This window comes from Struthio camelus, chromosome Z (genome assembly GCF_040807025.1).
Source record: "Struthio camelus isolate bStrCam1 chromosome Z, bStrCam1.hap1, whole genome shotgun sequence".
NCBI classification, from domain to species: Eukaryota; Metazoa; Chordata; class Aves; order Struthioniformes; family Struthionidae; genus Struthio; species Struthio camelus.
Window position 1 is genome coordinate 64696168 of NC_090982.1, and position 19526 is coordinate 64715693.

At 38.1% G+C, this 19526-nt stretch overlaps 1 protein-coding gene across 10 annotated transcripts in view; it reads right to left on the bottom strand.

Moving 5' to 3' along the window:
* Nucleotides 1-19526, bottom strand: part of LOC138064432 (microtubule-associated serine/threonine-protein kinase 4-like) — a 300511-nt gene that overhangs the window by 37067 nt on the left and 243918 nt on the right. For all 10 annotated transcript variants that reach the window (XM_068926979.1, XM_068926978.1, XM_068926977.1 and 7 more), the window contains 7 exons: nt 17854-18011; nt 15116-15191; nt 13513-13722; nt 10380-10481; nt 6225-6357; nt 2011-2078; nt 400-485 (listed from right to left, as the gene is read on the bottom strand). In XM_068926979.1, coding sequence (XP_068783080.1) covers nt 400-485; nt 2011-2078; nt 6225-6357; nt 10380-10481; nt 13513-13722; nt 15116-15191; nt 17854-18011 — 833 coding nt within the window. The remainder of the gene's footprint in view (nt 1-399; nt 486-2010; nt 2079-6224; nt 6358-10379; nt 10482-13512; nt 13723-15115; nt 15192-17853; nt 18012-19526) is intronic.

Sequence of the window (19526 nt, forward strand, 5' to 3'; positions counted from 1 at the left end):
ATCTTTAGTATAAATAAGCACTAGAGATTAAGTTACAATCTCTTTCACATTAGCAAAAATACAGATCATTTCCAGCATTAAAATGGTGACTTTAAACCTGGCTTTTGATTTACTCAGATTTCATCTTTGGCATTACACGATACCTACTTCTGAAGAATTTTTGTGATGTGATATTTAGTATGTTAATTCACTGCAGTGCACAGTAATTCATTATTGCCTACCAGGCTTTTCAAAAAGTTTCTTTTGTGAACTTTGAACATTAGTAACAAAATAGGAAAACAGAATTGAGAAAGCAGCAGAGAAAACAAACTCCCTCACATACACACTCCTGCAGTAAGAAATAATGGGAAGTTTCGAAAATGAAATGCAAAAGAACTGTTACACTCACAAATTACTCACCCATAAGCTCCATTACTAATCAGCTTAATTGTTTCAAAATCGCTTTCCCGAGGTTTTCTCCGTAGCTTCAGTGAGGTATTGGAGCTCTTCAAAGTAAAAGAGGAGAAAGAACAAAGTTAATACAGTATGTTTTTTCAAAATCAGGGAATAAACACAAGTCACACATCCCTGGGCTGCCACACCCCAGTGAACCAGTTAACAGCTCTGGCCGTGTTAGCTGCACTGGTAGCAAAGTGAGGGACCAAAGGGGTCCCTGAGGCAAAGCTGCCTTCACATCAGAAAGGTATCTGTTATACGGCAGCTATCTCTCCACTCCCCTCTCCTACACATTAGGGTTACAGCAGACAGGCGTGAAGCCAGAACAGCAAATGAATTACTGGCAATTCCTATTTGGAGTTATGCACTTCTGTGACTCCCACTAAGCACTCTATTGCCTTCCCATTTCAGTGAATCTGAATCTGGCAGTACAGCCTGGTAGTAACGATGCGTAGGTGAGCTCTTGTTTTCATAAAAACAACATTTTACACATTTCTAATTAGTGTTGTCTGGAATCCTATAGGATAGACTGTAAAAAGAGAAAAATAAGGGAGACAAAAAAAATGCAATAATTGCAACCATTACCCAGCTTACCTACTTGTATGCCAGAACACTTTCAAAACAGAGTTATCACAACACCCGCACAACCTTTTTCCTCTAGCTACATACGTTTTTTTTCCTTAACTAATCTGGTCTTGAAGATGGAAGAGTGACTTAGAGACCTGGGGGGGAGGGGAGGAAGATTTCCAAAATAAATCCGCATTCCAAACCCACACGGTCTTTTCCAGGATGTTTTCCAAATCTCTGAAAAGTTCTGTGATCCCTATCTAGGCAGTTATAATAGTTCCAGTGGAAACTAGACCTGGATGGAACACTTTCAGTGAAATACTTTCTGAAGAAACAATTCAGTGCCAGATTAGTATGTTAATAGAATGAACTACACAACAGCAGAAAGAGAAGATTTATTAAACTTTTTAGCCTCTTTGCCCAAAACTACAGGATTCTTCCTAATTTCATATTTATGATTATTTTGAATGATCCTGTGCTTCAGTTTTCTAAATACTGCTTCCTGCCACTTCCCACGTGCACTTATTCCATAGGTATCTGTATGCTATGTTTATTCCACAACACTTTCAGAAAGTACAATCTCTTAACAATTTGATGATTAGCTGCCTCTGTAAATGGACTATGTTCAAATCTGTTTGAAATACTTCGTTTTTAGGAAAGGGCTTAAGAGTCCTTCCCAAATGGAAAGTAAATACCTTAAACAAACAGAAATAAAGGAAGCATCAGCAAAATAGTGGAATTTTTCATAAAACAAGCTCAGCATCACGAACACACAATAACTTGATGGATGCTAAAGATACTGTAACATCTGGAAAAATGGGCAGAAAATTTTGTTTTATTTGTTGCTAGCCTTCTCTCTGCTGTGTACCATGGCGCTAGTCTGAGCGCTAACCACTCCTCTCCAACTCATCCTTTACAGATACAGGCAGAAAATTCAGGATGGGGGGAATGGAACACAATGTTTATTTTTTATTTCAATAAAAGCAACATTGTAACAGGAAAACTTACACTTATTGATTCATCAGTTTCTGGAGTTTCTGCTGTTCCATTGTCATAGCTAGCTAGCTGAGCTATTTCTAAAAGGAAAAAGATGAAAAAATTCATTGTAAACCACGTTAACTACAAAACTGAATTAAGCAGAAAACTAAAACCTGAGAAATATCACTTTTCTAGAATAGTTAATGAACGTGCTGTCTCATCTACAGTACTTGCTACTCAACTTTTAAGGTGTCTCCCAGCATTAAAAGGATAAATCCCATCTGGTAAATGGAGACCTGCTATTCCACATCTATGAAATCTTTCATCAAAGAATTCAAACAACTACATAGTAATAAAGAGCAATATTGTTATGGCTACTGAGATGGGGCAACTTTGAGTGATCTGTGTGTGATGTCAGCATTAGCGCATAGACAGCACTAATTTGCTAAGGCTTCACGGTCACTAAAGGTTTGCTAAAGCTTCACAGTTACAGCTGAACAGCTTCTACTTTAGTCTACAAGAGCTCTCACTGGTTTGCATCTTATACACAAAAATGCTGACACGCCTAACAGAACCAGTCATTTTTTCAGAAGCTTATCTTTTATGTAGTCACTAATAAAGTCTTATTTTTCCAGGAAATGCTAAGATTTTGGGGGCCCACAAGTTATCTTGTTGTCCCACCCACTCTTCACCTCTGCTGCAGAGTTCCTAAGTCTGTTCCGCTCTCAAGGGGCACAATAACCTAAGTATTCCTTGGCATAATAAAAGTGAAATGGGACTGCTGGTCGCTGAATCACCCTTGGAAGTTTAGTACTACTTTAATCATATACGTAGTTAATGATATACTCTGCATAGCCAAAGATGTACATGTCAGTTCATAATTATGTGCTGGGGATCAGAGACAGGACTGCCTGAAATTTCTAAGGTCCATTTTTAATGTCAGTACCGTTAACTGAATTTATGAATACAAAAAAAATTTGAATATTCATATAAAATATCTGGACTGGATTTTTCTATAAGTGACTATTACAAGTGAAATTTCTAGGTAACAGTCTGCACAATACTTACTGTAATCAATAAGAGCAAATTAACCACACAGATAATTTTGTGTTGTGACAGCTGAAGAATTAGGAAGTAACTCTTACATGTAATGATTACAAAAAACACAAAGTTTGCAATGAGTAAGAATCAGAAGCACCAAAAACGTTACTTTGAAAAAATAAGAGTTACAGAAGCCACAAATATCCCAAAAATTCTTAATATAAAGTCATCAAACACTGAAAAACGTCTCAAGTGAGAACAAACAAATAAGAGAGCCTAAGCTAAAAACGATACAGACCAAGTTCCGAGCTGGAGTGAATTTTACTGTCAAATCACACTTCTGCGAACATAGGGTTTTTATAACAGAAGTGTTGATGAAATCTTTATTGTATAGGTGAGAACCAAGTAAGCCAGAATAATATACTTTGACAGCCTTCTCAATTGAAATTATTTTCCTAAATCACAAATTAAAATGAGCCATTTTTAAAAAGAACTTTTTCAAAATAACCACTATCTGAAAAATATGTATTATTTGCAAACATCAGGTTGTAATGGAATGGAACCAAGAGTCAGCTTTTGAAGCACAGAGCTAAGGAACCATTTTGCATTGCCTGAAGAGATTTTTAAAACTCATCTAAATACCATTAAACATCTGTCCTTTTTCTTTCATTGATTTAAACCATTTCTGAAGACTCATGATTCAAAAAGGTAAAGATGGTAATTTAAAAACCATGGGGAAAAATTTCTCCCTGGGGAACTTTTCAGAAATGCAGCCACCAGTCTCCGGTAAGTGATGAATCTGTTGTGGTATTGCTTTCAGTACAGTATAAATTTATCTGGCACTATCTCCAAGTAATGCATGCATCATTTCACTCAAAGAAAGGATACTATAGACAAGGCAGCAAACAAAGGAGGACAGTGGAGAAGGGTCTAAAGCAGTAGATTTTTTTTTCCTCTGCAGAGGAAGAGAGATCTCTTGCCTCAATATTTACAAAAACTGCTGGCACAATTTAACAGCTTGTTTGGAAATCCAGTTCAGTGCTCCAGGATATCCACAGTTTTTGAGATTTTTTTTTTTTTTGAAAGAGATCTAGTTCTTACTGCTATTTAAATATTTTCCATATAAGGAATTTAAAGAACTCTTACAAGGATGATCTCTACCTGGGGTTTCCAAATATTTCACTTTCTAAATGATTAACTTGAGGGCATAAATCCATCCTGCTATTCTTTTATTTCTACTTATGAAACATCCTTTCATATAGAGTTGTCAATTTAAAAATAGAACAGATCACTAAAGAAGTCAATGAACAGTGATTTACACTGTTTGTGAATGTGACTCTTTGTGGGAAGGCAGGAAAGCATTAATATGAATTAGATGGCCTGCATTATTTAAATACAAATCTACGCATACGTTAACCTTTAAAGTGACACACACAATAATTTCATTGCCCAAAACCTCAACTGAGCCAAAAGTCAGTAATATGTGCATCATACACTTCTCAGTGCAAAAAAACCCACATAACCTGTTTTTCTTACAGGAGAAATCTCAATTATCCTGGAATGCTTCAAAGTTTAAGTAATATTTATCAATATTCAATTTATGAAATGCATTTATAAAACGTGCTCTAAAGTAGACATAAAGTAAATATTCCATTTCAGTGAACAGTATCGTTTATTATTTATATGTAGCATTTGTCCCCAGATCTCTCACAATAAACTGCTTAAAAAGATTCAGAGAAGACATTACCAAACTTACATAGTGTCACATTCTTTACTCATGCTGAGGAATACTTTTAACCAAGTGGACATAAAGATTTTAATCAGTAAGATACAGTTCAAGTAGCAGAATCAAGGTCAATAACACTAAAGCCTCAACCCACATTCCAAATTACATCTTACATACTTGATCAGGGAAAAACTTATGGATTTTGTTTCTAGGACAGATAAACAGCTCTCTAAATCCAGCAGACACCACTTTAGCCTGCAGAGAGTTAAGCTACTACTTCATCTTCCCCAGTAACATAGGGGAAACGATTTTTATGTATATTGTCTCAATTCGTCGTGCATTCTTGCTGTGCTCTGAATCCAAGCAAAAAGTGTCACTGCTGCTCTAATGCATTTCTCAGATTAAAAATAATATTAGGTCTGGGTGAGGACATTCCGGTGTGGAGACAGGAAGAGCACTAATAACAGAACTGCACTTTGCCTTTAAATCTTTTAACGTAAGTATCGTCTATAACAATATCCAACCTAACCGAATTAGATCTAACCAAATTTCTGTCAACATCTGGCAGTGCTAACTTCACAAGCTGCCCAAGTTGAACAAAAATGCATTTTCTTTTAACACACTTAAAATATGCTCATTCTTTGTTTTAAAGAAACGTGATCTTGCACCATAAGAACCGATACATAAAAGCCTACCATAAGGTTTTCCTTAAACCTTAAACGTTATCAAGTCCTCTCCTAGAGGCCCCCCTTTGTCCTGGGTCGTAACACAATAGGCAAGCAAAGCAGCGCTAGACATATTTTCCGTGACGGCATTCCTACTGGACTTCCAACCGGTAGGGCTAACACTGAACACAATGAACCACTTTCCATTTATCACCAACGGTCTCAGAACAGAAGATAAAATGTTCTAGTAAAGAGAAAGAATTAATCTTAGTTCTCCCAACACCGTTTGTAAAGCATGAAACGGGCCACCAAAAAAATGCTTTCCAGTGACCAGCACCTCCATGGGAACCTGAGTTTCTCCCACAAAAGTTATTATCAAAGACACAAATTATTTAGGAAAAATAAATCTTTGCAGTAGTCAGGTAGTCTAAGATATGGGAGGGTAGGGGCACTGAAGGGCTAATAAAGGTTTAGCCTAGTTTCATTTATACCTATGGCTGGGTAACAGTGATTATCAAATTATACCATTAAATTTCAGCCATATCTGAAACACTGAAACTACATTGCCAGGCTTGGTTTCAAGAAAATGAGCATCATCGCAACAACGTATATTATGAAGGATATTCACACCAGAAAATCTGAGACAGCCTCTCTAATCCCTTTGAGCATGTGAAAGAACTGTGAAGGTCAGTGAATCACTTGTTCCACTACTGGCTTTCCTTTGACTTTTTGAGGTACAAACATAATATCACAATGACTGAACATACTGAAAGCATCTGGGAGCTGATAGCTGGACAAGGAGGCGCACTTACCTTCCAGTGGATCTTTATTTAAGCCCAGCTGGCTAATAATGTATCGAGGGATGTCTGTTTTAATACCTTGCCCCTCTTTAGCATGGCCTTCAGCTGCTTCCAAAAGATAGTAAAACTCTTCTGGATCAAATTCCTACAAGGAAAATAAATAATCACCATCACTCTCCTTGAAGAAATTGAAGTTTTAAAACTTAATACAAAAACTTCCTCTGCTTCTTCTATGGCAAATGTTTAGTAATTCCCTTACTAAAAAACAACACCTCATTATTCTATTACTAGTAGCCTATTATTCTATTACAATTGCTAAACAATGCAACACACTGTAAGCAATGAAATTTCAGAACATTACTACAGAGCACTATCTTATAAGCATAGGAAGTTCTCTGCCCCCAAAACTTCCCATAATACTCAGAACGAAATGATCTATAACCAGCAATACCCCATTTGATGATAAAATTTCACATACAGAACACATCACCTCCCTGTTGTCACTTGCATATCAAAATCTACTGATGGAATGAACTGTGTAAACACACTGCTCTCTGCTTTTACATCTGAACAAAATTTAGAGGTATTCTTAATCAATATATATGTACGATGCTTTATGGAAAATACAATTAAATAAATCATTAGCTTCAGAACCAAGCTGAAATAGTAAGTTGCTGAAAACAGTATTTGAGCTTCATTGATCCAATACTTCCAAGTCTGGAAATGAAACGTTGACTCCTTCAGGAGTCAACTATATTATTATAATCATTTATCCGATGCCTAAAAGGCAAGCCTCAGTCTCTCTCAGAGAGGAGAAAAAATAGGAAACCAAAACCTCGCCTCTCCTCTAAGTCCCCTGGGGTTTATTTTTCTATATTAATAGATGACAAAAATGGGAACAATTGAAATGAACTAGGAAAATTATTTTTAAAAGTTCTCATCTTGTTTTTTAAATAAACCCTCACTAACATCCTATCTCCCTGTATTAATCGATAGCAAAAAAAATCTCTCAATATAGCCCTTACACTCTTTGAGACGTTCTTGGCTACCATAAATCATGGCAGGTGCAATGCTTACTGAGTGAGAGTCAGTAAGAATTTCTCCAGTGAAAGTGGTTTAAGTTATAAAGCACTGAGGCAACGCAACAGAATTTTTGCCGGCATAAGTCGGTTCTGTCAAAAATTTCCATAAAAGCCACGCACGCAGGCTGCTGAGCTGGTTAGCTTCCCTGCAGACCATCTGATGGCCTGCCATGACTCTCCAGGGCTTCAGCCTGGCTGCTGGGTCGCAAGGCTCCACAGACTATCTAGGACTTGGGAAATGCAATAGCCCACCCTGGAAGACAGCTTGAGATATCGGGTATCAGCTTTCACTTTGGAAACATCCAGAAAACAACCAGGAGGAGATGTGGTTCACTGAAATTAGGTATCTTGGAATTTTCAGTCTTGTGAAAACAATCCTAGTTTCTTTTATTTTCCATGAAATAATTTTCATCATCTCCAACCCCACTCCAATAGATCTTCCACAAACACATGAAATACCCAAACTCTCGTTGTTAGCTTAAAGTCTCAGGAGGTCTTACATACATACATACATAGAGAGAAAATATATATATGCATATATATGTATATATGTATATACACACACACACAATCTCGATTAGAAGCAAGGAATTTATTTCCTAATCTCTACTTTTACTTTTGTGTTTCATTTCTCATGCACAGCAGAAGCTTCAAATGGAAGAAGTCTTTCAGTATTTGGCAGTAGCTCTTGGCCCAGACCAAACAGCAAAAGCTTTATTCATATGACTAGCAAATAAATACAAATAGCTGCCCCCATTCCACGAACACCTGAGCTACGAGCACTACAAGCAAACTGATAGCATTAAAGTATCTGAAACTTCTTGTGATAAAACAACTGGATTTATTTCTTAGTGTCACAAACTTGCTTACAGAGGCTGAAGTTTTGCCCTACCTAGTATCTATTTCAGACAGACTTTCTAAAATATCAGCCAGTATGATTCAAAAGTTTCCAGAAGGATACTACGGAAAAGCAACAACATTGTTTTTTCAAGATTAAACTATCCCAGTGACCTTTATTATGGGGTAGGCTTAGCTCCTCCTTGCATCAGAAATGTGTTTTTTGTGACAGTCTGCCTAAACTCTTACAAGCTACCTGCCTCTGAAGAAACATACTCTGCAGAGACTTGTTAAATTGTAGCTAAAAAACTCCACACTTTCTCATCCAAAATAAGAATACTCCAAGGGAGCTGTGCTGGCTTTCTCTGCAATTGCTGCTCTGCAAAGCTGAACAGCTGGATGTGGCTAGGCACCAGAACTAGGAGACACACACCATCTCCAGGCCTCGCACTCCTGTCTTCCCACTCACGGCAGCAGGGCCAGCAAAAGGAGGTACAGGATGTGGCAAAGGAAGTAGGCTAGGATAAAATCCCAGGTGCAGAAACTGAGCATGGAGATTTGGACTAGCCAACTATAAAACTTTGCATTGAGAGAGAATGAACTAATGGGCAAGAAGGTCACTAGGAGAGAACTTGAATTCAACAGCTAAAAGACAACAATGAAGCTGAGGGCAGGACTCAAAACACTTGAGCACTGGAGAGAGAGACAAAGCGTCACAGGGAGCATAGGCCTCTGAGCCAACAGGACAGGAAATGTGTTTAAGGGTATTTTTGCATGTATGATGATAGAGAAAGTCATGGACAAGAGGGAAGACAAGACAGATCACACAAGAAACTGGAAAAAGAGCTGGAGAAAAATGATGTGAACCCTGAGAACAGAACAAGGAAGACCATTCTGTAGAGCGGAATGAGCATTATGATACATTTGAGGGGATAGGGCAAAGGAATAATGCTTGCAGTTTGGATTCAACAGCAAAGGCAGCACATGCTAAGGTCTCCTCTCCTGTAGTACCTGAAACATTTTTTTTTTTTTTAACATCACTTGCATGCTGATTAAGAGCATATACCTTATTTTAGTTTCCTTCTGAACTTTAAGTCATGAACAAACTACAACTGGGAATACTGAGATACAATGTTTCCAAAACAAAACAGAGTCAGCTCTCAAAACGCCCACAGCTGAACTATCTAGGTCATGGATTAACTGTGCCACAGATGAAGAGACACAGGACAGAGCCAAACCAGGCTGGAAAAACTTACTAGCTCAGATTCAGTGCCATGCAAATAGAGTTATGCCACTTTCAGGCATAAGCTGAGTCTAGCAGAAGGTTAGCGGCTCTCGCATAAGCAGAGCCTTGCCAGCCTCAAATAGCTACGTGCACCATCAACACTGTGAACCAGGCACTGGCAAGCACAGTGGCTCAACAAAGTCTGCTCGGGCTGCACGCCAGGCCTGTCGGATGCAGGCAGGTACTTAAATGGTATTTGGGTGTCTAAACATTCTCCCAAGTACACTGTGTTCTGCATGGATTTATTAGTTCCACTGAACAACTCAAGCACATCGGCTCAGCGCATATGAGCACCTTCCCGCACCTGAGCCACCCCAGATATCACAGCATAGGGAGGCAAAGCAAGAAGCACAACCACGTGATCTCACACGAGCTAGCTCAGTCTGACAACATCAGTGCTATGCTTACGCATAAGTTAACTCTCGTGTATCTTACAGTCCCCAGTGTAACTCAGAGTATCTGCACATCCGTGTACCCTAACCCCCTTGCTGTGTCCCCCGCCGTCAGTTTGGCACTGCAGAGCTGACTGCAAGCTGCTTATAAGCCCAGGCAGCTGTATAGTGAAACACAATTCTCAAATTGGTAAGAACAATGACAACAACAAAGGGAAAACCACTGAGCAATTATTATTCTAGAACAGCCTTCCGAAGAGAAAAGCAAAGCCAAAACAAAACAAAAAACCCAACCCACAATACAACCAACAGAAAAACCCAGCTGATTCTAAGCATATAAGGTATTACATTTGCAACAGAAGGAACTAAACACAACTGTGGGAAGTCCCTGATAGTCAGTAGTCTCTGAATTGAAAAACAAAAAGAAGAATCCTGCCAACAATACAACTCTGCCCGATAATTTGAACGCTTCAAAAAAAAAAAAAAATAGTGCAAAGGGCCTTCAATACTAACCGATGAAACTTCCCAGAGTAACAAGCAAGAAATTCGCTTACAATAAGCATCACCTTACCAGACATTCCAATAAGCGAGCAGGACGAGCAATAACTATTAGGATCTTTCGGACTAGTTGCTTAATAAAGGCCAGCTCTCCACTCTCCGATCGCTCTTGAGCCTAAAAGACAAAAAGAAAGGGATAACTATTCAGTACTCAACTCAGAAAAGTGGGATCATGGGATATTTGGGATATCTTTTGCAGGTTTTGAAGCATGCACTTCAAACAGTGATTCATTTTCAAAATGCCTGCTGAAATAACAAGGATTTGAGCAAAGCAGCAACATTATCATTTCAAATTGAAGTCATCCCATGTGTACGAATCTAACACTGCAGAACAAAAGTGACTACAATTTCAAATGGAAATAATATCTGCATGTTTTAACTCAGTATTATCATCATCAGTTTTAGATAAGAAGAGACTGCATTTCAATACAAGATATGTCTACGTGTACGACGTTCTCCCAGCTTTAGTTATTAATTTTAGGATGAAAAGAAAGCTGATATAATTATTAACAAACATAAGCAATATCCATGCCCAACTGAAAATGATTTCCTGGGGCCACATGTCATACTAAAAACGACCTACAAATAGTAGACTATGCTAATTCTCGCAACAGAGAGGCCAAATACAGGTGTGTGCAGTAAGGAAGACAATGAGAAATTGAGTTCTGCAAAGATGACAGTGACAAAGGGGGAAACAGTGCTATAAAAGAATACAGACAAAAGAAAATTGCTTCTGGAAGGTCTGAAGGGATTTACACAAGGGTCTGAATTGCGTTTCAAATTTCTTTCAAACTTTCTCATCCAAGAACAAAGGCTATAATTCGAGGACCCTAATGAATGCAAAGAAACCATATGTTCTTTCTTCTGATTAAAATATACTGATAGCCCTTCACTCAAATATCAAACAAAGCATTTCTTTGTTCTGAACAGCAGAAACGGTAGTTTTTCCTCACCTCTTGCTTATTCAAAACCACAAAGAGAATTTACAGAAAACTAATCAGCTGACATTTTGAAAGTGATTAACATGAACAACTAGGTACTTCACAGAGATAATATATCTTCAATTATATTTTTGTTATTAAAACGTCTACAGAAAATATAAAGCTACATAGTGGAACTCCCCTTCAACTTTAGCACTGTAATTTGAAAACCCTCAAATATCCTGAGAACAATTAATCTGTGAAGTTTAAGAACAAACAAACAAACAACTAAAAACACAAACACTGATTCTAGCACTCTGCAATAGGTTTTAGAAGAACCTTAATCAGACACAAGCATATTTATTCTGCACACCAGGTCCAAAGAGAACTCTCCTGTAAACAAAATACCTGTCTATTTTACTCATGAGCAAAATTTAAAGCAACTCTCTACAGCTTTGTGGGCACTTAGGTGCGTATATGAACAGAAGATTCAATATATGTGAAAGGAGGACGAAGCAGGAAAGCTTTCAGATCCCTTTGACCTTGACCTTAGAATTAAAAAACGTCAGCTGAACCAAACCGCTCAAGCCACAGGGGAGTCTCTCCCTGGTTATGCAAAGTAATCACAGCGTGCCAAGTAGCAGGAGGAGATGCTGCTTTCTTCCGAATGTCACAGCTGGGAACTGACAACAAATGTATCACAAGAATTCAAAGACAACTGAGTTCCCACAACAGAGCTGTGCAAAGAACAACTTTTCTTACAGTCATACTATCCTATTGATAGGTACTCAAAAGCTACTTTCAGTAATTTAAGGAATTAATTGGTTATAAAGCAAGAAACTTTTAAATCAAACAAAATTTGCATTATATTTGCATGATAGAAATGATTTTTTTTTTAATTGATGTGTTGTTTCATATACAGCTTGGAAAATAACTCACTCGATATTTTTCTTTAACTGAATGAGCCAACTAATACTCTAAGCTCTACTCACTGTGCAGCCATTTTAAACACATTTAACACATTACTGTTAACATAGTTCAGGGAACCTTAACTTTTAAGACAAGTTTCTCTGCGTTATGACACTAACGCTAGCATAACATAATTCATAGTCAGGTATCCCCAGCCAGTATCTCGGCCAACTCTGCCTGCACTTTGGCATCCTAAAAATGAGCGCTTCACAAAAGTTCTAATTTCTGTTTGATTTGTTAGAAAAGCACCATGAGTTTCCCCTGTTTGAAAAACAGCCTGTCAATAATCCAGAAGTACTTCACTGATGTCTCAATTTTTGCACTGCTTTATGAAGGGCAAAAGTTCACAATTCAGAAGTTGCAAAAATTAGTAAAAGAAAAAAAAAAACTATTTGCTAAATAGAAGCTAACAAAAAGCAGCACAGAAAGAATCAACAAAAACCTTTAAAAATTACTCCTGCATTTCAAAGAAAGCAGAAGAAAAGATGTAAATTAAGATAGGTAGTATATCTTAACATCTCACTTGGCAAATTTCAAGTCACTATCAAATCTGCTGATCTGTCACAAACTCTCAGCCATAACGTACTGTTTATTATTGCGCGTGAATCCTGCACAAACAGGCAGTACAGCATCTAATACACTCCTTGTTTTACAAATTATGTATTTATAAATTATAGTGACTTATTCCATAGTACATCCAGTACAGTCAAGTCTGAAGTCTTCCTTATCCATTTAGCTGACTAGTCTAAGGAATTTAACACTTTCAGAACAATTTTTTTTTTTTTGGCTAATAAACAGTTTAATTATCAAAAGGATATTAAGAATATTTTAAAAAGTTAAATAACCCTCAGCTAACGGAATGCTAAGGGTTGCTGTCTGCTTTCTCAACACAGCAGGCAATTAGTAGGGTTGATAAAGCGGAAAGAGTGTACGTTTCCTCATCTATCCATAGTAAATGGAATTGAGAGTCTCCTCATTTAGGGCTTATACACACACTTCTCTAAGAAATTTATAACTTGCAATGCATAACAAAACGCTATTGTTCCTGAAATCTTTATAACCCATTTATCCCAGAGTAGTACACTAGGATGCCTTATAGTCCTCATAGTGGTCATTACGCAGACTGAAATGGCTATGAATACCACTTCGACAATTATTTGAGTGCAACAGTCATGATTATCTCAAGGCAACAGCTCTTAGACAGACAGATTGAAACAATTTTTCAACCAAAGATAAGAGTAATCTCATGGCTCGTACCTCCTGTAGCAATTTGTCTAATTTCTGTTGTAATTCAAGGAAGTATCGTGATGTGATGAGGCCCTGGTGGGATTTATCCAAGCAATCTCGAGCCAGTTCTATGATCTGATGGTGGGTAAAACTGAGCACTCCATCTGCCAGCGGAAGGACGTTATCTGGAGAATGATTTGTTATAATATCCTGAAGCCGCTCTTCCATCTGAGCTGTGGCCTAGAGGCAAGTACATACATGATACGTAAAATCAGCCTTTCCCGAAACTCTAACAATGTTAAAGCATACTTTTGATTTTACAACATTGCTGTATCCTAAGATGCTGTTTTGGCACACTACATGAAATGGCTAAAGCCAAAAAAAGCAAGCAAATAGAGAGGCAAAATGATAGATGACAGTTCCCCACAATACTGGTACAAAAAAGCAACAGCCTATTCTGTTATGCACATCCTCCCAGATGTCTGCCACTTGCAATAGAACACGCAATAATCTTGTGATGATCACAACAGAACTAGAGTAATACCCACGACAGTAAACCCTTAAGTTCAAGTCAAAATAGAAAAGGACAACTCATGGTGGTCTCCTCTGCCTGTTCTGCTAAAACTGTAGGTACTACAAACCAGAGCATCTTCCTTCCTTCCTTCCTTTCATACAGGTTATTCCATGAAACTACTTCCTTGGGCAGTGTGTAAAAGAATATTAACCAATAAAAATGCAGGCTCACAGATGCTGTAATATGTGCACGCAGGTTACTAGATGTGTCTGTTCTACAGAACCAAATGTCTGTTTCTCACAGAATTGCTGATGCTTACTAAACACATTTCAATATTTTTCTTATTAAATAGTAATCCAACACCTCTTAGCTCATATCTCACGCACTGAAACAAGTGGGTCATTTCACACTTCAGATTGCTGCTCAGCCACTGTGCAAATCCAGACAAACATCTCCTCATATTTCACATCTTCCATTTTGCGGGCCCTTTTTGAAACTAGCTTTACTTTATTTGAAACAGCTTGACTTTATTTTATTTATTTATCAGGAAACATCAAACTCCTAGGAACAACTGAGAATGCAGTGCTCCTAGCAACACACCTGCACCTCAGAACTCATCTGCATTCTCAGATCTCTGGACACGACAGCAACCTTTTCTTATTTCGTATCTTGTAGTGAAACCCTCACAACCCTGTACTGATGTTCATTATTAAAATAAGTATCTAGTGAGTGTTAAGGAACCAGAAGAAATGTCACTGAAGAAAGGAATTTGCAGGTATACCAGGTGGATGGTGCACAATACTGAGCAACAGTGTTTTCTGTTCTAATGTATACTTACAGCAACTAAACACTACCTACTGAAACCCAATGCAGCTCAGCTTTCTAAACAGCAGAATATGTTACTGGCATCATTCATTTCAAAATCAGTTCAGCAGCTTTGCCAACTGAACGTCCAGTTCTCAGCAGGGTTTTTCTTCATTGTGACAATAAGAGCTTGGTGATGCTTTATGAAAGCCATTACAGGCTTGGATCATTAGTTCCCATAACAAAAACACCACTTATTAAAGCCTATGTTGCCTATTAATTTAGATATAGGGTATCTTAAATATAATTCATTACCTTTGGGAACCTTTCTTTGTAGACATGGTTCATCATTATTATTTCATTGTCACAGCAGGCAGGAGAACGTCCAGGGCTGCAAGCAAAGCAAATTATCCCTTTAAACTTGTCTCACTATGAACTAGAGTTAGTTTTTATATTTATGTACAGTTTATTTGCACCAAAAGGTAGCACAGATTTCTCTGGTAAGGTACATTCTCCAATCAATTGTACAGGCAGTCCCTTTCTGCTATTTCTGATCAGGCATTTAAGATCATTTCATGTGCTGGACCTCCAATTGCCAAAATTTTCTTAGTATATAAGTACACTTTAGGATATAGACAGTTTTGCAACACTCATGACATTACCTTCTTCTCTAAAGGGCCACCAAGATACATTTAACTCATGAGACAACAATTACACGTATAACTATACTTACCCCTTTGAAGGTAACATACAATCAAAATAGTGTAACCTGACCAAGTAAAAATGCAAGCTGTGAGTAAAAAAAAAAATGTTGAGAAGAATTCAAGAGTCTTTTTATGATCTGTTTAAGAATAAAAAAGAAAAATCAAAATGACACAATTTACTTCCAATCTAACTGGCAGATAAAGATGGCAACTTTCTATGAATAGTGCTATACACACACATAGGTTCCATCAACACCAGGAGCACCGTGCCTGAAAAAGAGCATGAGACTTGCAGGAAAATAATTCATAAAAGGTACTCATGGCCTTGGCTAACATAGTCAGCTATTACTTCTTTTAAAAAGCTCCACCTCATTTTCCTGGATCGGTGACACTGACCCATTCAGCCTCATCTAAAGATGGGGAGTAAGAATCATAGAATGGTTGAGGTTGGAAGGGACCTCTGGAGATCTTCTAGTCCAACTCCCCAACAGCTTGTCCAGACTGCTTTTGAATATGTCCAGGATGGAGACTCTGCAATATCTGTGGGCAACCTGTGCCAGTGCTCTCTCACCCTCACAGCAAAGAAGTTTTTCCTCGTGTTCAGACAGAGCTTCCTGTGGTTCAGTTCGTGTCTATTGTCTCTTGTCCTGTTGCTGGGCACCACGGAGAAGAGTCTGGCCCCATCCTCTTGACACCCTCCCTTCAGATACTTACCCACATTGATCAGATCTCCCCTCAGGCTTCTCTCCTCCAGGCTGAACAGGCCCAGCTCTCTCGGCCTTTCCTCACAGGAGAGATGCTCCAGTCCCCTCATCATCTTAGAAACCCTCTGCTGGACTTACTCCAGTAGCTCCACGACTCTCTCGTGGTGGGGAACCCAGAAGTGGACACAGTACTCCGGGTGAGGCCTCACCAGGGCTGAGCAGAGAGGATAGATCACCTCCCTTGATCTGCTGGCAAAGCTCTACCTAATGCAGCCCAGGATACCACTGGCCTTCTTGGCCACAAGGGCACGTTGCTGGCTCACGGTCAACTTGTCACTAGGACTCCCAGGTCCTTCTCTGCAATGCTGCTCTCAAGCTGGCGGGCCCCCAGCCTGTAGAGGTGCATGGGGTTATTCCTCCCCAGGTGCAGGACCCTGCTCTTGCCTTTGCTGAACTTCAGGAGGTTCCTCTCTGCCCATCTCTCCAGTCCACTGAGATCTGAATGGTAGCACAACCACGTGGTGTATCAAGAAAAAGATCGCACAAAGGCAATGCCATCTTCTAGAAAAAATTTTATCATAATGTGTACATAGGAGTTTCTTGCATGAACAGAAGAACTGAGTTCTGGCTTTCTAAAGAGCAAAAACGAGCAATATGATCTGCCTGAATATATCACAATAGCAGGTCCTTTAACTGAAATGGACAACCTATTACCTACGTCCACAGGCAAATCAGAAACACTGAGGACATGGTAGGGACCTAATTTCATCACAACACTCCTACAGCATAATCAGCTCTCTGAAAATACCTCTGTCTTTTTCTTCTGGAGTGACTGTATACATTCTCTGAGTTCAAAATGAAAGATTTTAATTTTTAAAATGTTAAAAAAGGAACAGAAATTGAAAAATGTGACAATACATAGAACACTTATTACACTTGTAATCTTCTAATGAAGAAATATTTTTTTCCCTTAGTAATGATTCTGCTGTTTCACGTAGGTAACAACTTCATTTATCATAAGTCTAACATAGAATTTTAAATAAAGTTAAAAAAAACACACCACAAGAAACAGAATTACAATATATTACAGTGAAATGACGAATCCTGCATTTTTGTATACCTGTAGAGCTATTTTTAACACTGTGAAAAGACTGATACAACAATTAAAACTATAATACTTCTTTTTTCCTCCAGTTCCTCAAAACTTACCTGTAATATTATTCTGTGTTTTCCAAATACCATCTAACCTATTCTGATCTTGGATAAAACATGTTTGTACAAACAGCCAGGGCAAAGGAAACAGAAGAGGCCTAGTCTTTAGGAAAAAAGCAACTGAAGTTCATCTTAGTTAAAGACAGTAAGTGAATGCATTCCTCCCACTCCTTAGCTCTTTACCCCATTTCTTTCTAAACAGACCTAGATTATAAATAAATTTAAAATCATTTCTCCAAAGAAAGATTCTGTTCTGTAAATACTTTCAACACTGCAATTGAATCAGAGGTGTAGCCAGATCAGTAACGACTAGCTGAACAGGACAGTTCATGTGGATGGAAGCTATGAGTTATCTCCTTTAATCCCTACCATACGATATTAACCACTGAAGTATATAAATATAGGTTCAACCACTATTTCCAGACAAACTCACCTGAGGCTTCTGGACCGAGGACGCATTGGAGTGGTCCTGCATCTGCTATCACTGGCAATGCTTTCAGTGGTACAGAAATGTTTAGATAAAAAATGTAGTTCATCAGGTGTTGGTTGGTATGGTAACTGGTGTAGCTTCTCTTGGGAGGAACAGGATGACTACAAGAGCAGAGAACATGAGTTTCAGACTGAAAAAGCGTTTTCGAGACTATATTCACTGCTCACGATTAAAGTCATTTAAATCTATGAAGTATAGCTTTTTCTCACACTTGATTACCAGTTTAAAGAAGAAGAAAAATAATTAGTTTTGACGTTACGAGCTAAATATATAGCAAATATAAAACTACTTTAGCCCCAAAAGAAAGAGATATTGCATTTCAAAAGTTTAAACTCCCTCTAAGGCAAAGACGACATCTGGTGTCAGTAATACACACCAACATTTAAAGAATATTTAAAAAAGGACTAGTGAAAACAAAGCAAGTATGACAACAGTAGAGTACAATTTACTGTCACAACATAAATTGCAATTCTAAATACTGAAGTATTTGGTTATCTGACCTTGTTTTTAACAGATTTTAAATGCTTCATTAAAATATTAAATATAATCCAAACTCTTGCTGAAAATATTCATGTGCTCCTTTTAAATTAAAAAACCTGTACATCTAAAGTGAAGGAAAAAACTTAATACATGCATCAAGATAGGTTCTATGCAAACTACCTTTCTTATCTGGCTTCTCATAAAGGGCATCAAGGCCCCTGCCTAGCTGTTCTTTTATTGCAGGCCAGCACAATAAGACCTTTTTCACTGTATCATCCCCAAGCGAGGGAAATCAATATACTCTGATACTGTATGGGTGCTGCCCTACATTGCTAAGGTCAGCAGGTAATATCCAGCCTATTGAGCATAGCAACTAGACAGTCTTCATGATTTCCTAGAAACTTGTGTGGTAAGAGCTGAACATATCCTAATTCCCGGGAACTCAAGAAAAGATCATCATCACACTAGATCTCATGAAGTCATTTCTTAAAAGAAAAAAAAAAAAGAGGAGAAAAAAAACCACACTGCTGGGAAAGGTTAACTCTCACAGGACTGGTCTACATGGGAAAATCACATCACATCAGAACAAGTTAAAGTTTTTTGCCTTTTGTGCAGGCAAAAAAGCACATGCACCAAGAATTTACTGCAGCACACTTGATACACAGTAACCTGTCAAGCCACAGTAACTCATTTATGAGTTTCAGCCTTAGCACAATATTATGCATAATTCAGCATATAGCATAGATACATGCTTTCTTATCTCATACTATGGCAGCTAGCTGCAGTTAACCTTATGAGATATTTCCTAAAGCCACATTCAACAAGTTAAAAGACATTCTAGCACAAGATAATTACCCAGTTGAGACTATCACACATGCCTACTTCTGTAAAACCAATGTCTTTCTCTTAGACTTCAAGGGATTCTGGGAAATGGGGAGGACAACCTACATCACAGTTTTCCTCACATAAGGTGTCAAGAGAGTCTAGAAGCAGCAGGATTAAAGAGAAAAATCTTTCTTTCACCAAGGTTCCCCAGGTGCATCAGGACCATCAAAGGCACAGACCATGTTTCCTTAGCAGTCTGAACTGAGACCTCTGTACAAATCCAAATTCTCACAGCAAAACTCTTATTTAGC